The sequence below is a fragment of the Furipterus horrens genome, unplaced genomic scaffold (genome assembly GCF_987537825.1).
Source record: "Furipterus horrens unplaced genomic scaffold, mFurHor1.1.pri manual_scaffold_6, whole genome shotgun sequence".
Classification (NCBI taxonomy): domain Eukaryota; kingdom Metazoa; phylum Chordata; class Mammalia; order Chiroptera; family Furipteridae; genus Furipterus; species Furipterus horrens.
In genome coordinates, this window is record NW_028327176.1 from 86972350 (window position 1) to 86992786 (window position 20437).

General features: G+C 51.9%; 1 protein-coding gene across 1 annotated transcript; it reads left to right on the forward strand.

Moving 5' to 3' along the window:
- The first annotated feature begins 603 nt into the window (after positions 1–603).
- Positions 604–4184, forward strand: LOC150006839 (putative gametogenetin-binding protein 1). The gene is made up of 4 exons (XM_090280404.1): positions 604–1066; positions 2040–2179; positions 3498–3644; positions 3918–4184. Exons 1-4 carry the CDS (start codon positions 1027–1029, stop codon positions 3966–3968), a joined length of 378 nt encoding a protein of 125 aa, XP_090136530.1. The 5' UTR covers positions 604–1026; the 3' UTR covers positions 3969–4184.
- The last annotated feature ends 16253 nt before the right edge of the window (positions 4185–20437 follow it).

Here is a 20437-nt window from a genome sequence, read left to right on the forward strand (position 1 = left end):
TTCCCACTCAGCCACCCTACCTCCAGGGTGAAGCCCCCAGAGGGCCCAGCAGGGAGCTGCTGGGAGCAGGAGGGTGGAGGGGCTGAGCAGGGCCTGTCGGAGAGCCTTGGGGGATTCGGGAGGTGTTGGGCCCGCCTGCCACTCCCACCTGACTATGCTTTAGGATCAGGGGCCACTTTGCCCGAGCCCTGGAGGTGGAGCAAAGGGCCACAGAACCACTGGAGGTCAGCCCTGAGGCCTTCCCCAGGGAGGAGGAGAAGGAGTGTCTGCTGGGCGGTGAGTGTGGTGCCCACAGGTGTAGGGACGGGCCAGAAACCCTTCCTCCAAGCCTCTGCAGGGGTGTGGGGCCTGGAAGGACACACTCTAAGGGAACGCTGGAGGCAGGCTGCCTGTGGTCCAGCTCCAGCTCCACTGTGCTGAACTGTGATGGTGGCAAACCGCTCACCCTTTCTGTGTCTGTTTCCTCATCTAAAATGAGGATGCTATAGTGCCCATCTCAGAAGACAGTTGCAAGGATTAAATGAAATGTCCTTTGTAAAGTGCCCAGAACTGTGCCTGGCACATAGTACGTGTTTGCTGAAGAAAACCTTACCCTCAGCTCAACCCGTTCAGATGTTCCTGCCCTGCTGAGCCTGGGCCACCCCTCATTGCTATCAGACTCTTGGTGACACTGTACTTCACAGGGGACCTCAGGCTGGCCTCTGTAAGAGTGGGGGCAACTCCCTGGAACCACCTCCTCACCTTGTATAAGCAGCTTCAGAAATCCGCCATGGCCAAGGTCTGCGGGCCAAGCTGGGGTTGTAACGGGGGAGGTCTGGGTGAGGCCCTCTCTGCATCTGTCTAGGATATGTGGTGAGAGCAGTCCCCTTCCTTAACCTTTTGGGAGCTGTTCCCTCCTGCTTTCTGTCTTATGTAAGGGTGGGGCTGCAGGCTTGGGGCCCTTCTCACCTGCTCAGTGACCTGGCGCACAGTCAGTTTCCTATCAAGGAAGGCTTACCCCACGAGGAGGAAGGTGAGGAAGAGGAAATGGAGGAAGAGGACAGCTCATTCCAGCTCTGTGTTCCAGGTATCGTTACCCTCCAGTCGCCGTTGCATAAGACATTTAGGTCAACAGATACAGTGGGTAAGTGTGGTGCCTGACCCCTCCCTCTCCTAACATGCCCGAGGCCCAGGGAATCCCATTTTGGCTATTTGCTTGTGGGTGTGATACCAGTTCTTACCACCAGGTGGTACCATAGGACATAAGATGGCCTCCCGGGATAGGAGCCAGTGCGTGGCGGGGCTGGAGGCCACACTCGCTCTAGCTAGGGTGCTCTTCCCTCAGGGTTTGGGAGACAGCAAGGTGAAGGCTGTGACTGGGGCTCTGGCTCCTCGAGCAACACCCTTCCCCAGCCTGGAATTCTTTCTCAGTGGCCATTCCCATGATATATGCACTGCTGTGACCAGAGGGTGTCTCTGAGGGCAGATAAGGACAGTGGGGGATAGTGATAATATAAAAGCATTTTTGACATTCACATAGTCATTTCTATGGGCCATATTCTCTTCTAAGCACTTTTCACAATATAATGTATTAAGATTCTGAGGTAGGTCCTATTTATTCTCCACTTCACAGTGAGGAAACTAGGCACAGAGGTTAAGTAATTCACCTGCAATCACACAGCTAGTAAGTAAAGCGGCAGAGCTGACTTGAACCTAGGCAGTTTGGACAGTTCTAGACCCATGCTCTTGAGTTGGTGGCTGAAGAGGGCCAGATAACTGCCCCATGAATGCTCTCCCCAGGAAGCGATGAGACTCACACTCATGCTTTCAGGAGGGAGCCCATGGAAAGTGAGTTTCTTGGAGGAAAGCAGGGCGGTGGGGAGGTGATGTCTGGCTGGCTCCAGGTAATAACTGAAGAAAGTGCTATGGCTGAAGTGGCCGGGGACTGCACAGGGCCAGGATGAGGTTTGGAGAGCCAAAGCCACCTGCCTTCCTTCGAACTCCAGCAGTTTGTTTCACCCTATTCCTGCCTGTCCCTTGCCCATCTCTTTGGCTCTCAGGTTTCATGAAGTCAGAGGTAAAGAAGTTTCTGGTAGTACAGCAGGAGTCACGCCTCTGGAAGATGGGCAGCCACGAGGGCCGGGGGCCCCTGATCCATCCAGAGGGCACTCTGGAGGAGGCAGACATTGTGGATGGCCAGGTATGCAGCCCAGCCTGAGGACACAGACAAAAGTGGGGCTGGAGGCCTGCCATCTCTGCCAGCCCTGGCCCTGGCTCTAGCCCCAATCCCCTTCCCCTTTGCCTGGGTAGGGAAGGCATAATCCCTTCTTGGTAGTAGTATTTCTGAGAGCAGGACTGTGACCCCCTGTACTCACACACACTTTTTCATCAGTCTGTCTGTCTCACATTTGACTCAGAGTCCAAATGGCCACTTTCGAGGCTTAACTTTACCATTCACTTGCTCTGTGGCCTAGACAGGTCCTTTTTGCTCTCTGGGCCCCAGTTTCCTCATCTGTACAATGAGGGACCTTGACTAGGTGGCCTTGAGACTTTCTGATACATCTATAACTCACACAATGTTGCTCATTTTCTAGTTTTTCTCCCATTCACACCCATGCCTACTCCCACAAACACACACAGGTATCGGGGAATTATCCTGTTGCGTCACACCAAGGACCTCCATTGCCCACCCTCCTTGACATCAGCCTTAAACATGCCTGTCCCAGCTTCTCTGAGTGCACATTGATGCATCTGTTGTTGAAAAATCTGTCGGTATCCTTTCTTAGTTAATTTCTATTCATTCATCAGTTCATTCGTTCATGCAGTGAACATGTGCCCTGTTGGTCTGCGTGGTTTCCAGAAGGAAAGAGACTAGGGTTCAGAGGCCAGTCTCTAGTCCAAGTCGCTTCTCTGACATTGACTTGCTCTGTGACTTTGAATGTAGGCCTTGGTTCCTTTGCCTGTGAAAGGGGACTGTCAGGAGAATCAGATGGGACGAGGAGTGCACACCCCTCACCTGCACAGGGCAGACGCCCTCTGTGTGGGTCTATCTTCCTTTCCTTTTCTTTTTTTTTTTTTGTTTAAAGACTTTATTTATTTATTTTTAGAGAGGGGAAGGGACCAAGAAAGAGAGGGAGATAAATATCAATGTGGTTGCCTCTCATGCACCTCCAACTGGAGACCTGGCCCATAACCCAGGCATGTGCCCTGTGCCTTGACTGGGAATCGAACCGGTGACCCCTTGGTTCGCAGACCGGCACTCAATGCACTGAGCCACACCGGCCAGTGCTGTCTCTCTTTTCACTGTCCCGAGCCCAGATGCCTGTGTCACAGGGCGCCCCTCTGTGCTGTGGGGAACAGGACTGTGCTACAGATTCCTAACTCATACAGGTAGTTAGCTTTGGCCCAGCCCAGTCCTTACTTTGGGGACACAGTTGCCTCAGGAATATCTTCCTCCTGTGGGTGTTTCAGAGACCTTGTCCTCATTACCATCCCCTACTCTCCTTATCTGTCCTCAGGGACATCAAGCTGATGGGGAAGGAAGCTGCCCCTCAGCATTTGGGGAATGCTGGGGACCTGAGAGAGGGGCACTGAGGCAGCTGAAGCACCACCCTAGGATGGAGAGAAGGGTGCAGAGCCCCCTTGGGGTGGTGTCTAACACAGAGGTGAGGACAGGGAGGGGTTGGCTGGGGTGCTGGATCCCTAAGGCTTCAAAGGAATCCCCCAAGTTGGAGGGAGAAAGGTCCCTCCACTTTATGGAAGGGAGGTGGCTCAGGGTTGCTGGGTTTGGGTCAGCTGTGGGGACATGGTGGAGGGCCTGGAAAAGGTGGCCTCAGGGTGCTTGTCTTTGTTGGGTAGGTGGGGAGGTTCTGGGCTGCGGCCCGGAGGGGAAGCCCCAAGGTGCTGAGGCATCTGCCTCCACCCACTTCCGCTCCCAGCACCTGCTCCTTGAAGACATGGATGAGATGGGAAACGGTCCTCCAGAGTGAAGCTGGGGCTGGCCCAAGCCTGCCCTTCTCCCAACCCCTGAACCTGCACAGGGATGTAGCCCCCTCTTCTTAGGGAACACCCAAAGAGTTCCTGGGACCAGGGGGTCTTGGGATAAATGGTGTCAATGTGTCTGCAGGGTGGGCCTGACCAGCAGACTGTTCCTACCAATCAGACTCGGGCCTGTGATGTTTTGAATAAAGCCCAGTTTGACTCTGGCCCCCTTGGCTGGCAGTCTGTGGATCCTGCCCCTCATCTTCAACCCAGCACAAGCTCAGTTTATCTGGGGTCTCAATCGAATCCCCAGTCTGTGCCTGTGAGGCTGCAGAGCCCTAGGCTTCGGTGGGGCATCTGAGCAGAAGGACAGGAGGTTTGTGCACCTGACCAGAGGTGGGGAAGGACCCCTGTCCCAGATCTGCCCCTGTCATCAGGAGTGTCCCTGACTTCCCTTCGCCTGAGTTCCCAGGCCAGGCTTGTGGCCTCACAGTGAGGATCCGGTAATTCTCTAGCAGGAAGTTCCTGCCCAGCCAGCACAGGGACAAAGCCAGGAAAGCAGACCTGGGACCGTGGGGACTGCCTCCGGAGCTGTACTGGGGGCAGGTGAGGGGTCCCTGGGGTCGATGCAGAAGGGCCCTGTCCTTCTGCCTTGGTTGCAGCCCACTCTGCCATGCTCAGCCCCTGACGCCTCTGCATGTCCTGGGCAGGGGAGGTCTAGACAGCTAGAAGGCCGAACTCTACCTAATCCCAGCAGCAAGGGTGGGCTTGAGTTGGCAGCTCATGATGCTGTGCCCGGACTGGCCATGAAGGGGCACACCCTCATATTGGTGATCCAACGGGAGGGAGGGCTGGCCTGCTTTGGACACCAGGAGGTGCTGTTGTCTTGAGGTGCTGTGGGCTCCAGGTAGAACCAGGGTTCCTCCCTTCCCTGTGGGTCCAGCCTTTGAGGCTCTGGCATATCAGAGATTTCACAGTATCCCCAACTTTTCTCAACACACACACTGCTATTTACAGACCCTGTCTGGCCTTCCCCATGGTCCACCCTGTGTCTTGCCTGAGGCCTGTTGTAGAGCTGAAGTTCAGTATCAGAATATGGCGGCCTCTCTCAATCACGTGATAGATAACAGCTGTTTGTGGGATTCGCAGCACATGCTTGGGGTGGGAACAGGGAGACTGTAGTGACTGGCCTCCTGCCTCCGCACAGCCCCTGTGAAAGTGAAGTCCCCATCTCCCCCATCCCCTCAACCTTGGAGAGAGCAGGTGGTCCATGAGTGGGCTGGGGTCTTTCTCCTGGGCTTCCTGGCCATGGCCCCTGAAATCCCTGACTCAGCCTCTGAGCTGGATGATGGTGGAAGGGCCCATCTGGGCTGCTGTCCTGAGTCAGCTGGGACACAGCCCTGTGACTATGTACTCCCCTGTGCCCTGATCATTTCCTCCCAGAGTATTGACTGTAGAGAAAGAGTGAGGGCTTGGAGGGCAGCCAATGGGATCCCTGGTTGTACCTAGAACCCTGCACTCCCCTGCACAGACCACGTGAGGATACTTCTCCTCCTTCCCCTTCCTAAGAGGACCCAAAACTGCTGTCAGCAATGCCCGATAGAGTAGGGAATCCTGGGGCCCAGGGCACAACAGGACGGAACTCATGTCTCCTGCCCTGTTGCTCTGGATGGGGCCAGCCAGCGGCTCCTGGGCCCAGACCAGTGCTGCAGTGGGTCACGGTAGGCCAGGCCCCACTCAGGCTAAGGCTATGAGGAGTGAGGGTCAGAGACCTTGGTTCAGTAAGAGGGTCTTTGCTTCTGCCTTTCCCTCTTTGTCAAGTGAGGGTCATGCCACATCTGCATCTACCCTCACCCGCTTCCCATGATCTGCGGAGTGGAAGGTCTGTGTGGCTGGGAGTGGGTGGCTGCTGGTGCTGGGGCAGGAAGCAGGCACAGGCGTGAGGGCCTTTCGCAGCACAGAAGGGTCCTGGGCTGGCCTCTGAGGATGGGTAGTGAAGTCAGCGGTGACATGGCCAGAGGATGTGCTATGTGGGAGGCCTGGCGCCTAAGCACAGAGGGCTGGGATCAGGCTCGTGCCACATGGAGAAGGCCCTGGTGTTTCTGAAAGGTTTCAAGGGAAGCACAGATGCATCTGTGGGCCAGACCTGAGGACTGGATGGCATTTAAAGTTGCCGTCCCCTCCTGGGTGCACAGATAGCCATGGGGAGGGCTGCCATGCCTGGCTGTGCAGGTGGGCCTGAAACTGGAAAAGCTGGTGTTCGTGCTGCCTGTCTTCTACCGGACCCAATAAGCAGAGACAGGGAGTGAATCCTTATGGGCACTTTATTCAGAGGGTCGGCGATCTGACAGCGGGTTTGTACCCTAACAGACTGTTTTCAATTCCATTATAGACGGGCCCTTTTTATAAGAAGAAAAGTATAGGTAAGGGGTTTGGAATTCAGGGAAAATGTTAATCAGATAAAAGCGCAGCATGCTTTCATTTGTGTCCTGGGTGGTGGTCCTTGCACCCTGGGCAGTGGTGTCTCACCCTGGAAAACAATGACTCAGATACCGCCTTGATTGCTTGCAGTCCTCCTGAGGCACAAAGGTCGCTTACGGTCTCCTGGAGTCAAGGTGGGTCATACCTCCAGTTCCTGAAATAGCTTTATACATACATTGATTACTAAGTGTATTAGCTATTAATCTGAAACTAAACTTTTCCAACATTTGAGTCCCCCATCAGGCCCTGCACTAGGGCACTTGGCTTTGAAACCCAGTGGGGGTGCCTTTCTTTTAACTAGCTCAAAAGGGCCAACTTGGCTGGCAGCAGCCATGGTCAGGCTGTGGGTTTAAGTCCTGCTGTATGTCAGAACCTGTAATGTCTCACCACCCTCTCAGTTTCCTGTCTCCCAAATCTTCCTCCATGTCTGTTGGTATCTGCCTGTGTGTCTCTGTCTCTCTCATTGTCTAAAACTGTTACTGAGCAAAGCGGGGCTCATTCATGTGGCGCCTTAGTGTATGACCCAATAATTAGTGTTAAGAAAAACAGGTCTTTATAACATCCAACCTTGGGGAGGCTGGGAGCACTTCAGCTTGGAGCACTGTTTTCCCACGAGACCTAGCACTTCTCTCGCTCCCCAAAAGGCTATTAACCATAACCAAGCCCAATAGTTCCCCATTCGTTATCTGTCAGCTCTCTCCTTCAGGATCTGGGGTACATTGTCATCAGCCTCCATGTAATAGTCCTGGAAAACATGCACCGTGTTATGCTGGACCATGGTGAAGTCCAGGAAAGGCACAAGTCCTAAGAGAATGTCCTCTCCTTATGTCCTGAGTTCCAAGAGTCCAGAGTCCAGGTCAGCAAGGCAGAGTACTCGGAGGCTGCAGAGCAGCAGTTCTCAACCTGTGGGTCGTGACCCCTTTGGGGGTCGCACGACCCTTTCACAGGGGTCTCCTAAGATCATCAGAAAGCACATATATAATTACATATTGTTTTTGTGATTAATCACTATGCTTTAATTATGTTCAATTTGTAACAATGAAAATACATTCTGCATATCAGATATTTACATTACAATTCATAACAGTAGCAAAATTACAGTTATGAAGTAGCAACGAAAATAATTTTATGGTTGGGGGTCACCACAACATGAGGAACTGTATTAAAGGGTCGCAGCATTAGGAAGGTTGAGAACCACTGCTTCAGAGCCAGCTGGCGCGGGCACGATCAAAGCAGCCCAGGCCGCATGGCAGAATCCTGACTACAGACTGCATAACTGCTTCTTCCTTCTCACCGAGGACCAGCTTCTCACAAACTGCGGAGCTGCTACTTCATTACAGGCAGCATGGCTGAACCCCCTTCTGGCTCACAGCTCCTTCCCATGGCTATTCCTCCTCTTCTCTTCTATGGCTCTCTCCCGTGGCCGACCAGCTCTCTTACAAAGCTGCCTGCCTGCTACATCATGGCTCTCTTTCTACACACCAGACCTCCTAGCTGACTCCAGTCTACACCCTTTCAAATGGCTTGGCTTCTCTTATTTCATCCTCATAGCTCTCCCTAATTTTGTATGCTGACTTGCAGCACCATACGTCATTGTATGAAAAGTCTTAAGCCTAACAACCACCCTTTTACCTGGGAGCAGCCTAGCTTCCCTTCAGGAAAGGGTAGTATCTTAAGCCTATCATCCACCCTTTTGCCCTGGGCTGTAGCACAGCTATTATCTAGTTACCAACTTGCCATAGCTATGCAAAGTACCTTAAAAGCTGTATCATTTCCTTCTCCCATCCCCAAAACAGGAGCTATGGGGACCTTGGGGACCCCTCCCAAGCTCTGTTACACAACCCCCACTCCCACCCCATCTTCCCTTGCTTTTCTCTTCCTCTCTCTTACATAAAATGTCCCAGGATGGAGAGAGATGGAAGGGAGGTTATGTTCGAGGCTTGTCTTGGTGGCAGCAAGATGACACGGACATCCCCTGCACCACATGGCTGGCACTAAAGGGTTATATAAAACAGGGCAGGAGGAATAGGGGACTGGGGTGTGACCCACCCCAGACAAGGGGAAAATGCCTTATATGTTGCCTGGAGAAGGGCAAGGGCCTGTTCCAGAACCAGCACAAACCAGCACCCTGTGGGGCCCAGGGCGGGGTCGATCAGTCTTCCAGGGGGTTTAGGGGAATAATCGCCATTGTGCTGAGTTAGAGCTGGATGGAGCTCGAGGGCCCAGCAGCAGTCAAGTCATTGAACAGTCTCTCCTCCATACTCTGTATCTCTGTCTTCCTCACTGTGCCTCTGGCAGGACAGAGGCCAGAAAAGCACTCCCCAGACCCATTCTGAATGTGTTTTGGGTACAGTGGTAGCTGAAAAAGTCAGTGGGATGGGGGTGGCAGGGTGGGTGGTCCCGGGGAAATGTGGGCAGTGTTGAAGCTGGGCCTGCCTGCCAGTGGGCAGGGGGAGCTTCCTCACGTGGACTTACGGGTGGGACCTTTGGGGAAGGCACCACCTCTGGCTCTGCTTAGAGTCAGCAGTTGTCAGTCTTGTCTGCCCCAGGGGTGGGAAAGGGCAAAGCCAGCTGTATTACTTTTCAGGTAGAAGATGAGATGGAGAGCAGACAAAGGGGAGGGACTGGACTGGGTTCAAGCCCCAGCTCCAACTCTGACAAACTCATGTGACTGCAGACAGGTCCCATACCTCTCTGAATCTGTTACTACATCTGAGAAATGGGCTAAAGGAAGTTTTGTTTGTCATGAAACACATATTTATTAAGCATCTACTACATCCCATTCCTATTCTATGCACTGAGGAATAGAACAGTGAACAAAACATACAAAACCATTTTTTGAGCATTTATTATTGCCAGTGGGATAAATAATAAAAATATATTGGGGTGTGACAAGTACTGTGCAGAAAGAGGAGGCAGGGTAATGAGGTGCTGTTTTACACAGAATGATGGGATAGGGAAGGCCTTTCTGAGGAGGGTGTGTGCAAGCAGGACCACCGGAAAGTGAGGGAGGAAGCTGTGGGGTTGTTGGGGAAGGGCCTGGCAGCTAAGAGCTCAGCATGTGCAAATGCCCTGAGCTAGGAGTGTGTGGTGAGTCTGAGGAACAGGAAAAAGACCTGTGTATCTGGAAGGGAGTGAGTGGGAGGGGGAGTAACAGGAGGTGACGTCAGGAAGGAAGGAGATCCTGTACTTGGCTGATTTGGGTTTTTGAGGAGTTATTTTATCAGCGAGGAGTGACATGATATGGTTTATATTCTCAAAGTCTCCCTTGAGCCCCAGCTGGGTAGTTCAGTGGTTAGAGCATTGTCCCAATATGCCAAGATTGCAGGTTCGATCCCTGGTCAAGGCACATACAAAAATCAACCAGTGAATGCATAAATAAGTGGAACAACAAATCAGTGTTTCTCTCTTTAAAAAAAGTCTCCCTTGGCTGCTGAATGGGGAAAAGACTGGAGGGATTGTGGCAAAGCAGTGAGGCCACTTAGAAAACTGCTGGGTTTGAGGGGCAGGTCACCTCACTAGCTGCTGTTATTATTATAAAAAGGGTGCTGGGGTTGCTGGGGGAGTGTCTTTAGCACTAGGGCACACCCCTTGTACCTCTGCACACCGGAATCTCCCACCCCTGCCCTAGAGGCTGGAGAGGAAGAGTGGTGACCTTGGGGCTTGGGGCCTAGGAAGGTCCCATTGAAGGCAAGTGGGCAGCCTGGACATGGGTGGGCAACTGTGGTGGGAGGGTCGCAGGAGGTGGTTGGTACCAGCAGGATGTGTGCTCACCAAGGCGCAGCAAATGTATCCTGGGCAGAACAGTGCCCCCATGCTATGCTGAGGATGCACAGGGTCAAGGTCTGAGAGGAGAGCCACTGAACGGAGTGATGCTTCAGCTCCCATGGCCTTGGGAGGGCCCAGGCTGGAACTGGGCCTTCAAGAGGTTTGCTGATTTTTTTTCTGGCCAAAATGGAGGCCTAGACAGACACATTGGGTCTCCCTCCACAACTAAGAAGGACTACAACTACCTCAAAACTAGAGATAACCAGAAGTTCCAGAAAATCAAGCTGCATGGAAGTCCAACAAACAGAGATATAAAGAACAAATACTCATCCAGACAGGTAGGAGGGGCAGAGCCGGGGTGGAGAGGATGTGTTTGTGGTGGTGGCTGCAGCGGCGGCAGCGGCAGGCCAGCAGAAAGTGCAGTCACACATTTTAAAAAGTCAAGAGGGACACCTGGGGAGTGTTCCCAGCTCTTCGCCGGACCTCATAGCTCATGGTCCCAACACCGAGGAAAATCAAGCCTCATTGCTTCTGACTGTGCAAACCCATGGGGGTGGCGGTGGAAGAAGAAACTGCCAGTCTTTGAGCAGAGTCCACTTGTATAAAGGGCCCCCATGGTCCTAGAAAGTCCACAGACCCACAAATTCTGGGAATGACAGCCAGGGCAACAGATAGAGAGGCGCCAGTCCCATACGGAAGTGGGAGAAGTGCCTGGAAAAGGGGCAGGTGCTGAGCAAGCAGCATTGTTCCCTCTCAGACCCCTCCCCCACATACAGCACCACAATGTGGTGAAACGGGTCACCTTGTACTGACGAACACCTAAGGCTCCTCCCCTTACAACATAACAGGAGTGACAGCTCTACCTAAGACACAGAGACAAACAAACACAGGGGGCCTGTCAAGATGAGGATACAGAGAAGTATGGCCCAAAAGAGGGAATGGATCAAGGTTCCAGTGGGAGAACTAAGCGACAAGGAAATAGCCAACCTAACAGACATAGAGTTCAAAACACTGGTGATAAAGATGCTCACAGGCTTGACAGATATGCTTAAGTACGGCAAATGCATAAGGGAAGAAGTGAAGGCTATGCTAAGTGAAACGAAGGGAAATCCACACAAAACCAATGGTGAAGGGAAGAAAACCAGGGCTCAAATCAATGATTTGGAACATAAGGACGAAAAAAACAGTCAACCAGTACAGAATAAAGAAACAAGAATTGAAAAAAGTGAGGAGAGGCTTAGGAACCTCTGGGACAACTTTAAATGTGCCAACATCCAAACAATAGGGGTGCCAGAAGGAGAAAAGGAAGAGCAAGAAATTGAAAACTTATGTGAAAAAATAATGGAGGAAAACTTCCCAAGTTTGGCGAAGGAAATAAACATACAAGTCCAGGAAGCACAGAGAGTCCCAAACAAGCTAGACCCAAAGAGGACCACACCTAGACAGATCATAATTAAAATGCCAAAGGTTAAAGATAAACAGAATCTTAAAAGCAGCAAGAGAAAAGCAGAGAGTTACCTACAAAGGGCTTCCTATAAGACTGTCAGCTGATTTATCAAAAAACTTTGCAGGCAAGAAGGGACTGGCAAGCAGTATTCAATGTGAAGAAAAGCAAGGACCTACAATGAAGATTACTCTATCCAGCAAAGCTATCATTTAGAATGGAAGGGCAGATGAAGTGCTTCCCAGACAAGGTAAAGCTAAAGGAGTTCATCATCACCAAGCCATTATTATATGAAATGTCAAAGGGACTTACTTAAGAAAAAGAAGATCAAAACTATGAACACTAAAATGAGAACAAACTCACAACTATCAACAACTGAATCTAAAAAATACAAACAAAATCCAACTAAGCAAATCAGAATAGGAACAGAATCATAGGTGTGGGCATCATTTGGAGGGTTGTCAGCTGGGAAGGGGAAGAAATGGGGAAATGGTGCAGGGATTAAGAAGCATAATCAGTTGGTACAAAATAGACAGGGGGATGTTAAGAATAATATAGGAAAGGGTGAGGCCAAAGAACTTTTATGCATGACCCATGGACATGGATTAAGGGGAATGGGATTGCTTGAGAGAAGGAAGGCACTTGGCAAAGGGGAGCAAAGGGAAAAAAGATTGGGATGACTGTAACAGCATAATCAATAAAATATACTTTAAAAAAAAGAAGGTTTGCTGATTTAATTTACCCCTAGATCAAAGATCAAAGACATCTGTGTCATGAAATTCATAGTCTTAGGTGTGGAGTAACAACAGACCACAACAATAAAAATCGGATGATGATATTGCTGTCACAGAGCTTCAGAGACTGCAGAGGAGGAATCCTTTGGCTTCAAGGAGGAGGCACGATTTGTGATTTGGTTTTGCAGGAGGAGAAATTTGACAGGTGAAGGAAAGGGAGAGGCCACACCTGCTAGTGGGACAGTCTGCACCATGACCCCACTTTACACCTCTCTGCCCAAGCCAGGACCATCCTGGGCTCTTCTTTCCTGGGCCTTCTTGTTCACTCCCCCTCCTCACCTGTAACCCTATACTCCCTGCGACCCACCCCTCTCCACACTGCATTTTTAGTACCTTTGCTGGGACCCAAATCATAGCTATAGCTTCCCGATCCGCTCTGCCCATCACTGCCAGGCTTCCCCAGTGCCCTCTACCACCCCCACCCATTCTGTAGAGCTCAGCCTCCTCCTGGAGTCCTCACAGTTCTCTGGCTACAGGACCAATGGGACTTGCTCTCCCCTGCCCTGGGCAGAGGGACACACTATGAAGGCCAGCCCTAGAGGCTTTGTCTCCATGTCTGAAATGTCCAGCGTGGTGGTTGGCACAGAGCTGCTCAACGCTGAATGAGCGAGGAAGGGCAGGCTGGAGGAGGGGCTCGAGGATGAGCTGGAGAGGGGGTCAGGGGCCAGACTGCATAGGGCCTGGCATTTGTCCTCAGGGCAGTGGGAGCCATAGAGGGCTGTAAATTGGGGACAGCGGCATGTTAGGATGTGCAGTGGAGGATGGAGTAGAGAGGGCAGGGGCCATTCAGGAGGCTGTCACAAGTGTTATAGTGAAAGGGGTGTGAGCCTGAGCTGGGACAGTGGTAGATGGGGTAGACAGGAGGATGCCTGGATGGTGGTTCTCAGCCAGGAGCAATTCTGTCTGCCAGAGACATTGGCAATGAATGTCTGGAGACATTTTTAGTTTGTTGCAACCTCGGTAGAGACCTGTCTAGTGTGGGCTTCCTCATCTTTAGTAAAGGTTATTGAGAGTGTTGCCGAGCAAAGTGGGGTTTGCTCCCATAGTGCCTTGGTGTAAAACCCAATTAGTGTTGAGGAAAACAGGTTTTTATTTACAATAATCCGACCTGCAGGGGTTGGGGGTGATGCGGGTTGGGAGCACTTCTGCTCAGATCCCTGTCCTCCCATGGGACCCAGCACTTCCCTTGCTCCCCAAAAGGCTATAAGCAAAAAACATGCCCAGAAGTTCCCCATTCCTTATCTGTCAGCTCTTTCTTTGAGGATCTGGGGTACTGTACCAGAATCCATGGGCTGCCCTGATTGAAACAGAACCCACAGGCTGTTCAGTTATGAGGGGTCCAATTGTCTGCCACCAAAAGCAGAACTCTCAATACCAGAGTTTGGTGAAAAGAAGAAACAATTGTTTATTTAAAGTTATACAGATTTAGGTTAATGGCAGATTTCTGCCATTAAGTTTTATTCTTTTTAAAACACCCACAAACACATAGTTCTGCCTCCCCCTGCCAAACCAGGCTAGTTTTAGAAACGTCAGATACCGTTTTCCCGCTTCCCAGACACAGTTCAGTTTTACCAGCAGCTCTCAGTGATTCGAGCCTGTTTGGGGAGGTTTTGCCTGTGTCATGGTGTTCTCCAGCTCTTAATGCAGAGCCACGTTAAGTTCCCAGCCTCCTTGCAAACCACGTGGTTCTCCCTGCAAAAATGCCTGCCGCCTTATTTTTAAATTCCTGACTGCAGCCTGTGACACAGTGGGCCAGGTGACTAATTGCGGCCCCTTGTAGAATTTTACATAGCCTTGTAAGCTTTGCATCACCATTCTATGGTCAAAGTTCCTCCCGTCTCCTTGGCTCCCCCTGCTCCCCTGCCCTCTGTAGCAGTACGATGTTGTCGGCCTCCATATAATAGTCCAGGAAAGCATGTGCCATGTTGCACTGGATTATGGTGAAGTCTAGTAAAGGCACAAGTCCCAAGAGAGTCCTCTCTGCATGCAAAAGTCCAGAAAAATCCAGGTCTGCAAAGCAGAGTCATTGGTGGCTTTAAAGTCAGCTGAAGCCGGCACAATTAAAACAGCAGCATCCCTGCTTTCTTACTAGCCTAGGCCGCATGGCTGAATTATTCCTACGAACTGCAAAGTTGCTCCTTCCTTCTCTCAGACCGCATGGCTCTCTCTCTCTCTTAATGGCTGTGCCTTATTTTTAAATCCCTTACCATGGCCTGTGACGCAGTGGGCAGGAAGACCAATCATGGCCACCCATGAAATCTTGCACAGGCTTGTAAACACTTTCGTCACCATTCTGAGGTCAAAGCCCCTCCCATCTCCTTGGAGCCTTAGAAGGCCATGGCCATTTGCATAACCAATACAGTAGCTATTGGCCATAGATATGCAAAGGCAACTCTTAGGAAAAATGGCTGTTCTCCACTGAGTCACATGCCCCATTCCCCAAACCATGAGTAGTGGGGGATTTTGGGGACCCCTGTTACAGGAGGGTTAAATGGATTAATATATGTTCAATGTTTAAAAAAGTATTTAGAAATATTAAGCACTAGGTAACACAAGCTACTGTTATTTTAAAACATAAATCCTCTGTTCAAAGTCCTGCGCTGGCTCCCCACCACCCAAGTGAGAGCTCTGTCCTTCCAAGGGCTGACAAGGCCCCTCAGCATCCTGCTCCCTCTTCGTCTCCATCCCCATCTCCTGTTGCCCTCCAGGCTTTATGTGCTCTGGTCTCGCTGGCTTCTCTGTTGTTATGTGGACACACTCATCCCACTCCTGCCTCAGGGCCTTTGCACTTGCTGTTTCCTCTACTTGGAGGCTCTGCCCCTAGGAATTTATGTGATTCACTTCTTTACCTTTTTCAGGTCTTTGTTTAGCTGTCACCTTTTCAGAAGGGTTTTTATTAACCACTTATCTTTTAAAAAAAAAACATCCATCTTCCCTCTCCCCCACAATTGGCTCTCTCCCTATGCCCCTGCCCTGCTTCATTTTTCTTCAGAGCATTTTCATTATATCATAAATAAATTACCATATATTTAACTTACTTACGTGCTTATGTCTCTCAATTGGAATATACAATTTGTGAGGGCAGACTGTTGCTTGTTTTGTTTGCTCTTGTGTCCTCAGGGCATAGGACCTCACTAGCACATGCCAAGTATTCCTTAAGTATTGCTTCAATGAATGAATGAATGAATGAATGAATGGAGTGAGAAACTCATCCAGAAGTCAGAGAGGTAGGAGGGGAATGGAGAGCAGGTAGAATTACAGAGGAAGGGAGAGCTGAGTGGACCTCTGAGAGGGGCCAGGTCCAGGCATGGCCTGGGGCACAGAGCCTTGCTCTTCTGTCCTCCCCAGACCTGCCATGCCCGTCTGCTCATGAGATCTTCCTGCTCTGCCCACCTGGCCCTGGGCATGGTACACCTGGCTCAGGAAGATGACTAGGCCTGAACAAAGTACCGTTTCCCCTCTATAAGCTGTCCCCTTCCAGGGGCACGCAGAACAGTAAGGGTCTTGCTGCTCAGGAAGTGCCTGAGGGCCTGGGCGGACTCTGAAGTGGGCACAAGGTCGGCTGGGACAGCCACCCTGCCCAGAGACTGAGCAGAGAAACAAGGCGCAGGGACCAGAGGCCAAAGTAGACCCTTGCCCACCACCAACTCCAATATGCACCCATTCCTCACTCATTGAACAAATCTTGATTGGCAGCCTATCAAGAGTACAGCTGTAAACAAGGCCCTGGGGGTGAGGGGGCCTTGGTAACAGGCCGTCACACACAGGGACACTCTTCTGTCTTGGGCACTTTGCCCTGGGATGCTATGGTAGGGGGTGGGGCGGGAGGCCCAAAGCAGCTTCTGGGACCGCGGGGACAGGCAGGGTACTAAAGGAGCATCTCACCTCCTGGCCTCAGTGAGGGTTTGGGAAGGACCACAGGCTTATTCTGGCTTCCCTGACACCCCACCCAGCCCCCAGCCCCTCTCCACAGGTGCTTCTCTGGTTGATAGAGTGCTGTCAGGAAGCTGTCAATGGTCTCACTGATTGGCCATAGCTCAGCTTCTCACAAGCCCTAATCCCAGAGACCCCAGGACCAGAGCCCCAGCCCCTCCCACCCCCACAGGACACACTCTTGACTTGCCTCCACCCTTAGGAAACCCCTTCCTCCCCACAATCCTGCCTCAACCTTCCCATGGTATCTGCTAAGCCTGTGTCCGAGGGGAGAAGAGCTTGGTTGTGGGGCACAATATCTCCTGGAGGGTACAGTCACCCTCTCACATCCATCCGCACTCTCAAGTGCTTGTACCCACACATGTACACACTCAGATACCCTTGGGGCACATCCCCAGCCCCACCACATACCTCACCAAGTTGCTGGCCTGCCCTGAGTCCTTAGGGCTTGAGGACTCCTTGTCCTTCACTGGGACAGACAGGCATAATGGAGCAGAGGCAGGTGTGGAGGGCAAAGCTCTGAATTCTCCAGGCCCCAGTCTTCAAATACGTAGAGTGGGGTGCTGGCTTGAGGTCTCTTGGTGTCACCCCAGGGCCTGTGACCTGTGAGGTCTCAGTTAGCACAGGGGGAGAGCCCTGTTTTGAGATGTCACCATAGTTTAAAAACGTGGCCTAGCATCCTTTGGCACACTTCCTGGAGAGGGACGGGCTTTTTGTCCTTCTCTGGAATCTGAGAGGGCTATGACTGCCTCCGTCAATGACATACAGTGGCGGTGAAACTACGTGACTATGGAGGCCAACCTATAAAAGGCCACACAGTTGCCACCTGCTTCTCTTAGAATACTTACTCTAGATAAGCCAGCTCAGTGTAGGAAGTCAGACTGCCCTGAGATTGCCAAGCTGGAGCAACCAGCAAGCGCAGCGTTGCTCTGATTCACAGCCCCTGCTGAACTCCCACCGAGCCAGCATGGCCTGCCAGCCGTGGGAGGGAGCCTTCTGCACGTCCAGCCCCATGGAGCCTTCCAAATAACTCCAGCCCCAACCAATACCTGATGGCAATCACATGAGACCCCAAGGAGAAAGGCCTCGCCAGGCCCTTCCGCAGTTCTTGCCCTATAAAACTTTGAACAAAATAAAATGGCTGTTGTTTCACACTATTAAGCTTGGGATAGTTTGTTTTGCAGCAATAGCAATCAGAACATTGCCCCCGCACCTTTTCTGAGTCTTCTCATAGTCCCCTGCTCATCTTGTGTACCACGCTAACCCCCTGGACTGGACCAAAGCCTAGAGTGGCTCCCTGGGCTCTGAAAAGTCAAAAGGGGAGTTTGCCCACCTGCCCCCAGGAAGTGCTTAGCTTATTCTGGCAGCAGTGACCAGCCAATCACCTGACAGATGAGTTGTTGCCTGGCACCCCCACTGTAGTTCTTTCTGTTTGGCCAGGACTAAGGTGTCGCTGGTGCCCACCTCTGTGCTCATGCTGGCCCTTAGCCAGACCCCACCCTTGGCCCCTGACACCCATGTCTCCAAGGCCTGGCCTCCCATCCCTGAGTTTGTTGGCTGAGCAGGGCTGGAGCTGAGGACAGGATAGTCTGTCACCAGAGCACAGAGCTGTGGGAAGCTAGGGCCTTAGTCCATACTAGGACTACTGACTGGTATCAGGAGGGCACATTAGAGACTGACCCAGCTCTGCAGCTCCCGGGAGGGACTGAGCTCCTGTTGCCCCCAGTGGAACTGGGTGGACAAACATTCATTCCTGACATCAATCCCTTCCCCGTCTCACTTCTCTGCTCCTCGGCTGGCACTTACTGTGGTCACCGCCATTAATGTATGCATCCTGGAATCTTTGTCTCAGTGTTCGCATCCTGGGGAACCCAAAGCAAGGCAGCGAGATGAGGATGAGTCTTCAGTGAACTTACAGTTGGGCCTGGGAGTGAGATCCACAGAGTCAGGATGCTGAGGTGCCCACAGAGAGATAAGTCATAGGTTTAGCAGTGACAGCTGCCTCTGTAAGCACCTGCTCTGTGCCAGGGAATGTGTGGGCATCACACACACATTGTTAAATACTCACCATGACCTATGGTTGGTGCTGCAGTATGTCCATTTAAGAGATAAGGAAACTGAGGCGTAAGGAAGTCTTTTGTTCAAGGTCAAGAGCTAGAAAGTGGCAGGTCAGCCTGGAGAGCCTGGGCTCCAAAAAGTGGTGGACCACGTGCACCGACTGCCTTGGGAAGAGCAGAGCTCCTTGGCAGGACCTCTTGGGACAGAGGACGTTTAAACTGAGCCTTGAAGGATGAACAGATGTTGGGGAGATGGAGAGACCTGGAAAAGCCCTTGGGCCATGGTTTCCGCATCTGTCCAGTGGACATAATAACAGTAGCTCTCTCATAGGGCTGTGTGATGATTAAAAGTCGACAGAGACAGAAAGGGACTACACTGTAAGTGCTAATTCTTACTGGTGTGAATGGAAACAGTGTGAGCTGGTGGACGTGGTCCTGGCTGGAGGTCTGAAAAGGTTCTGAAAGCAACCTTCCCACTCCCAGCACTCAGGCCCTGAGGGGAGGGAGCTGGACAAGCTTAGGCAGTTAATTAGTCTGGAACCCCTGCATTTGTGTTTTAACTTAGGCAGCCTGGAATTTTCCTCTCCTGAAGAAGTCCCCAACCCTTGCCAATCAATCCCTGGATTCCTTGAATTCTTGTCCTGGGTAACCAGGTAGTCCTCCCTGCTGTCTAACCCCTTTCCTTCCTGCTGTACATTTTATCTGTTGGGACAAAGAGAATGCTAATGAGTCACTGTGGCTTTGGAGTCAGGGCCGGTGCAGCTTTGTGTGGCCCACAGACGTGGCTCAGGGTGGAGGGGGCTGGGAGGATACAGTCAGAGGAAAGATTTAGGTGGCAACTGTTGGTGGGGGCTGGAGGCATAGGCCTTGGTGGAGTCCCTGTCCCACCAGGGAGGCTTCTCCCAGCCACCAGGCAGGGTCCCTTAGGGCAAAGGAACAGCCCTCTGCCTGGGCCTAACTCCTGAGTTAACGAAGACCCGCTCCCAGATTTCTTGTCTGTGACCCTCTGCAGAGTGAAAATCAAGCCCGCAAGTTCTGGGGTCAAGCAGGTCGGAGATTGAGTTCCATCTCTATCACTTATTAGCTGTGTGGCATTGAGCAAGTCCCTTCACCCCCCTGAGCTTTCCTTATCTGTAAAATGGGGACACATTGCCAGCTGTACAGGCTCCACCAATCTGTTAGATGGCTAACTTTGTTCCCTTTCTATAGACTGGGACCAATCAATTTGCCGTTACATTGCAGTTTCATCCCCTCAGCCTTGGAAACCTGTTTCCTCATCGGTAAAATGGCAATGAGGATGAGCCAGACTAAGTGCACTAATGCAGTCATAGCACCACCTATGGGTGGGCTGCAGGTGTGGGCAATGGCTGATTATTATTGCTTCCCCTTCCTGCTCTAGCCCCAAGCCCCTTGCCTTGCCGACCCTTCCTCTCTCCTGACAAGGCTGGCTGATGTGCTGGGAGCTGCTCTGGGAGTGGCTACGTTTAGAAAGAGGGGGTAGAATGACGTCAGTGCCAACCAAAGGAAGGAGCTGCTGAGGTTTGTCAAAGGCCTGCTGGCGCCATGGAGACCAGGGCACTTAGGCTCTTGGGGAGCCCTGACCCTACCACCCTGTGTTGTGCCCTGTACACAGCACAGATTCAATCAATATTTGTCAAGTGCTGGATGCAGACCTCCTCACCAGACTGCTTGCCCCCTCAAGGTCCAAGGCTGGGTTTGTTCTCTTCGGACCAGGAGTGCACCTTCCAGAGATAAGCTGGCCCAGCTTTGAAGGCCCAGACCCAGAGGGATTCTGCCGCATCCAAACCTCTGGAAGGTTTCTGGGTGGGAGTCAGGGCTTCACCTCACCAGGGCACAGTACGGCTCCTGTCTTTCTCTCAGGCTAGCCTAGGAGCTGGTGGGGGTGAGGGGGGTGGGGGGGGGGAGGAAAAGGCTGATTGCTCACCCCAGGAATCCCTCCTCTTCCCCTGCTGCTTCCCATCTGGCCAGCAGCCTCCCCC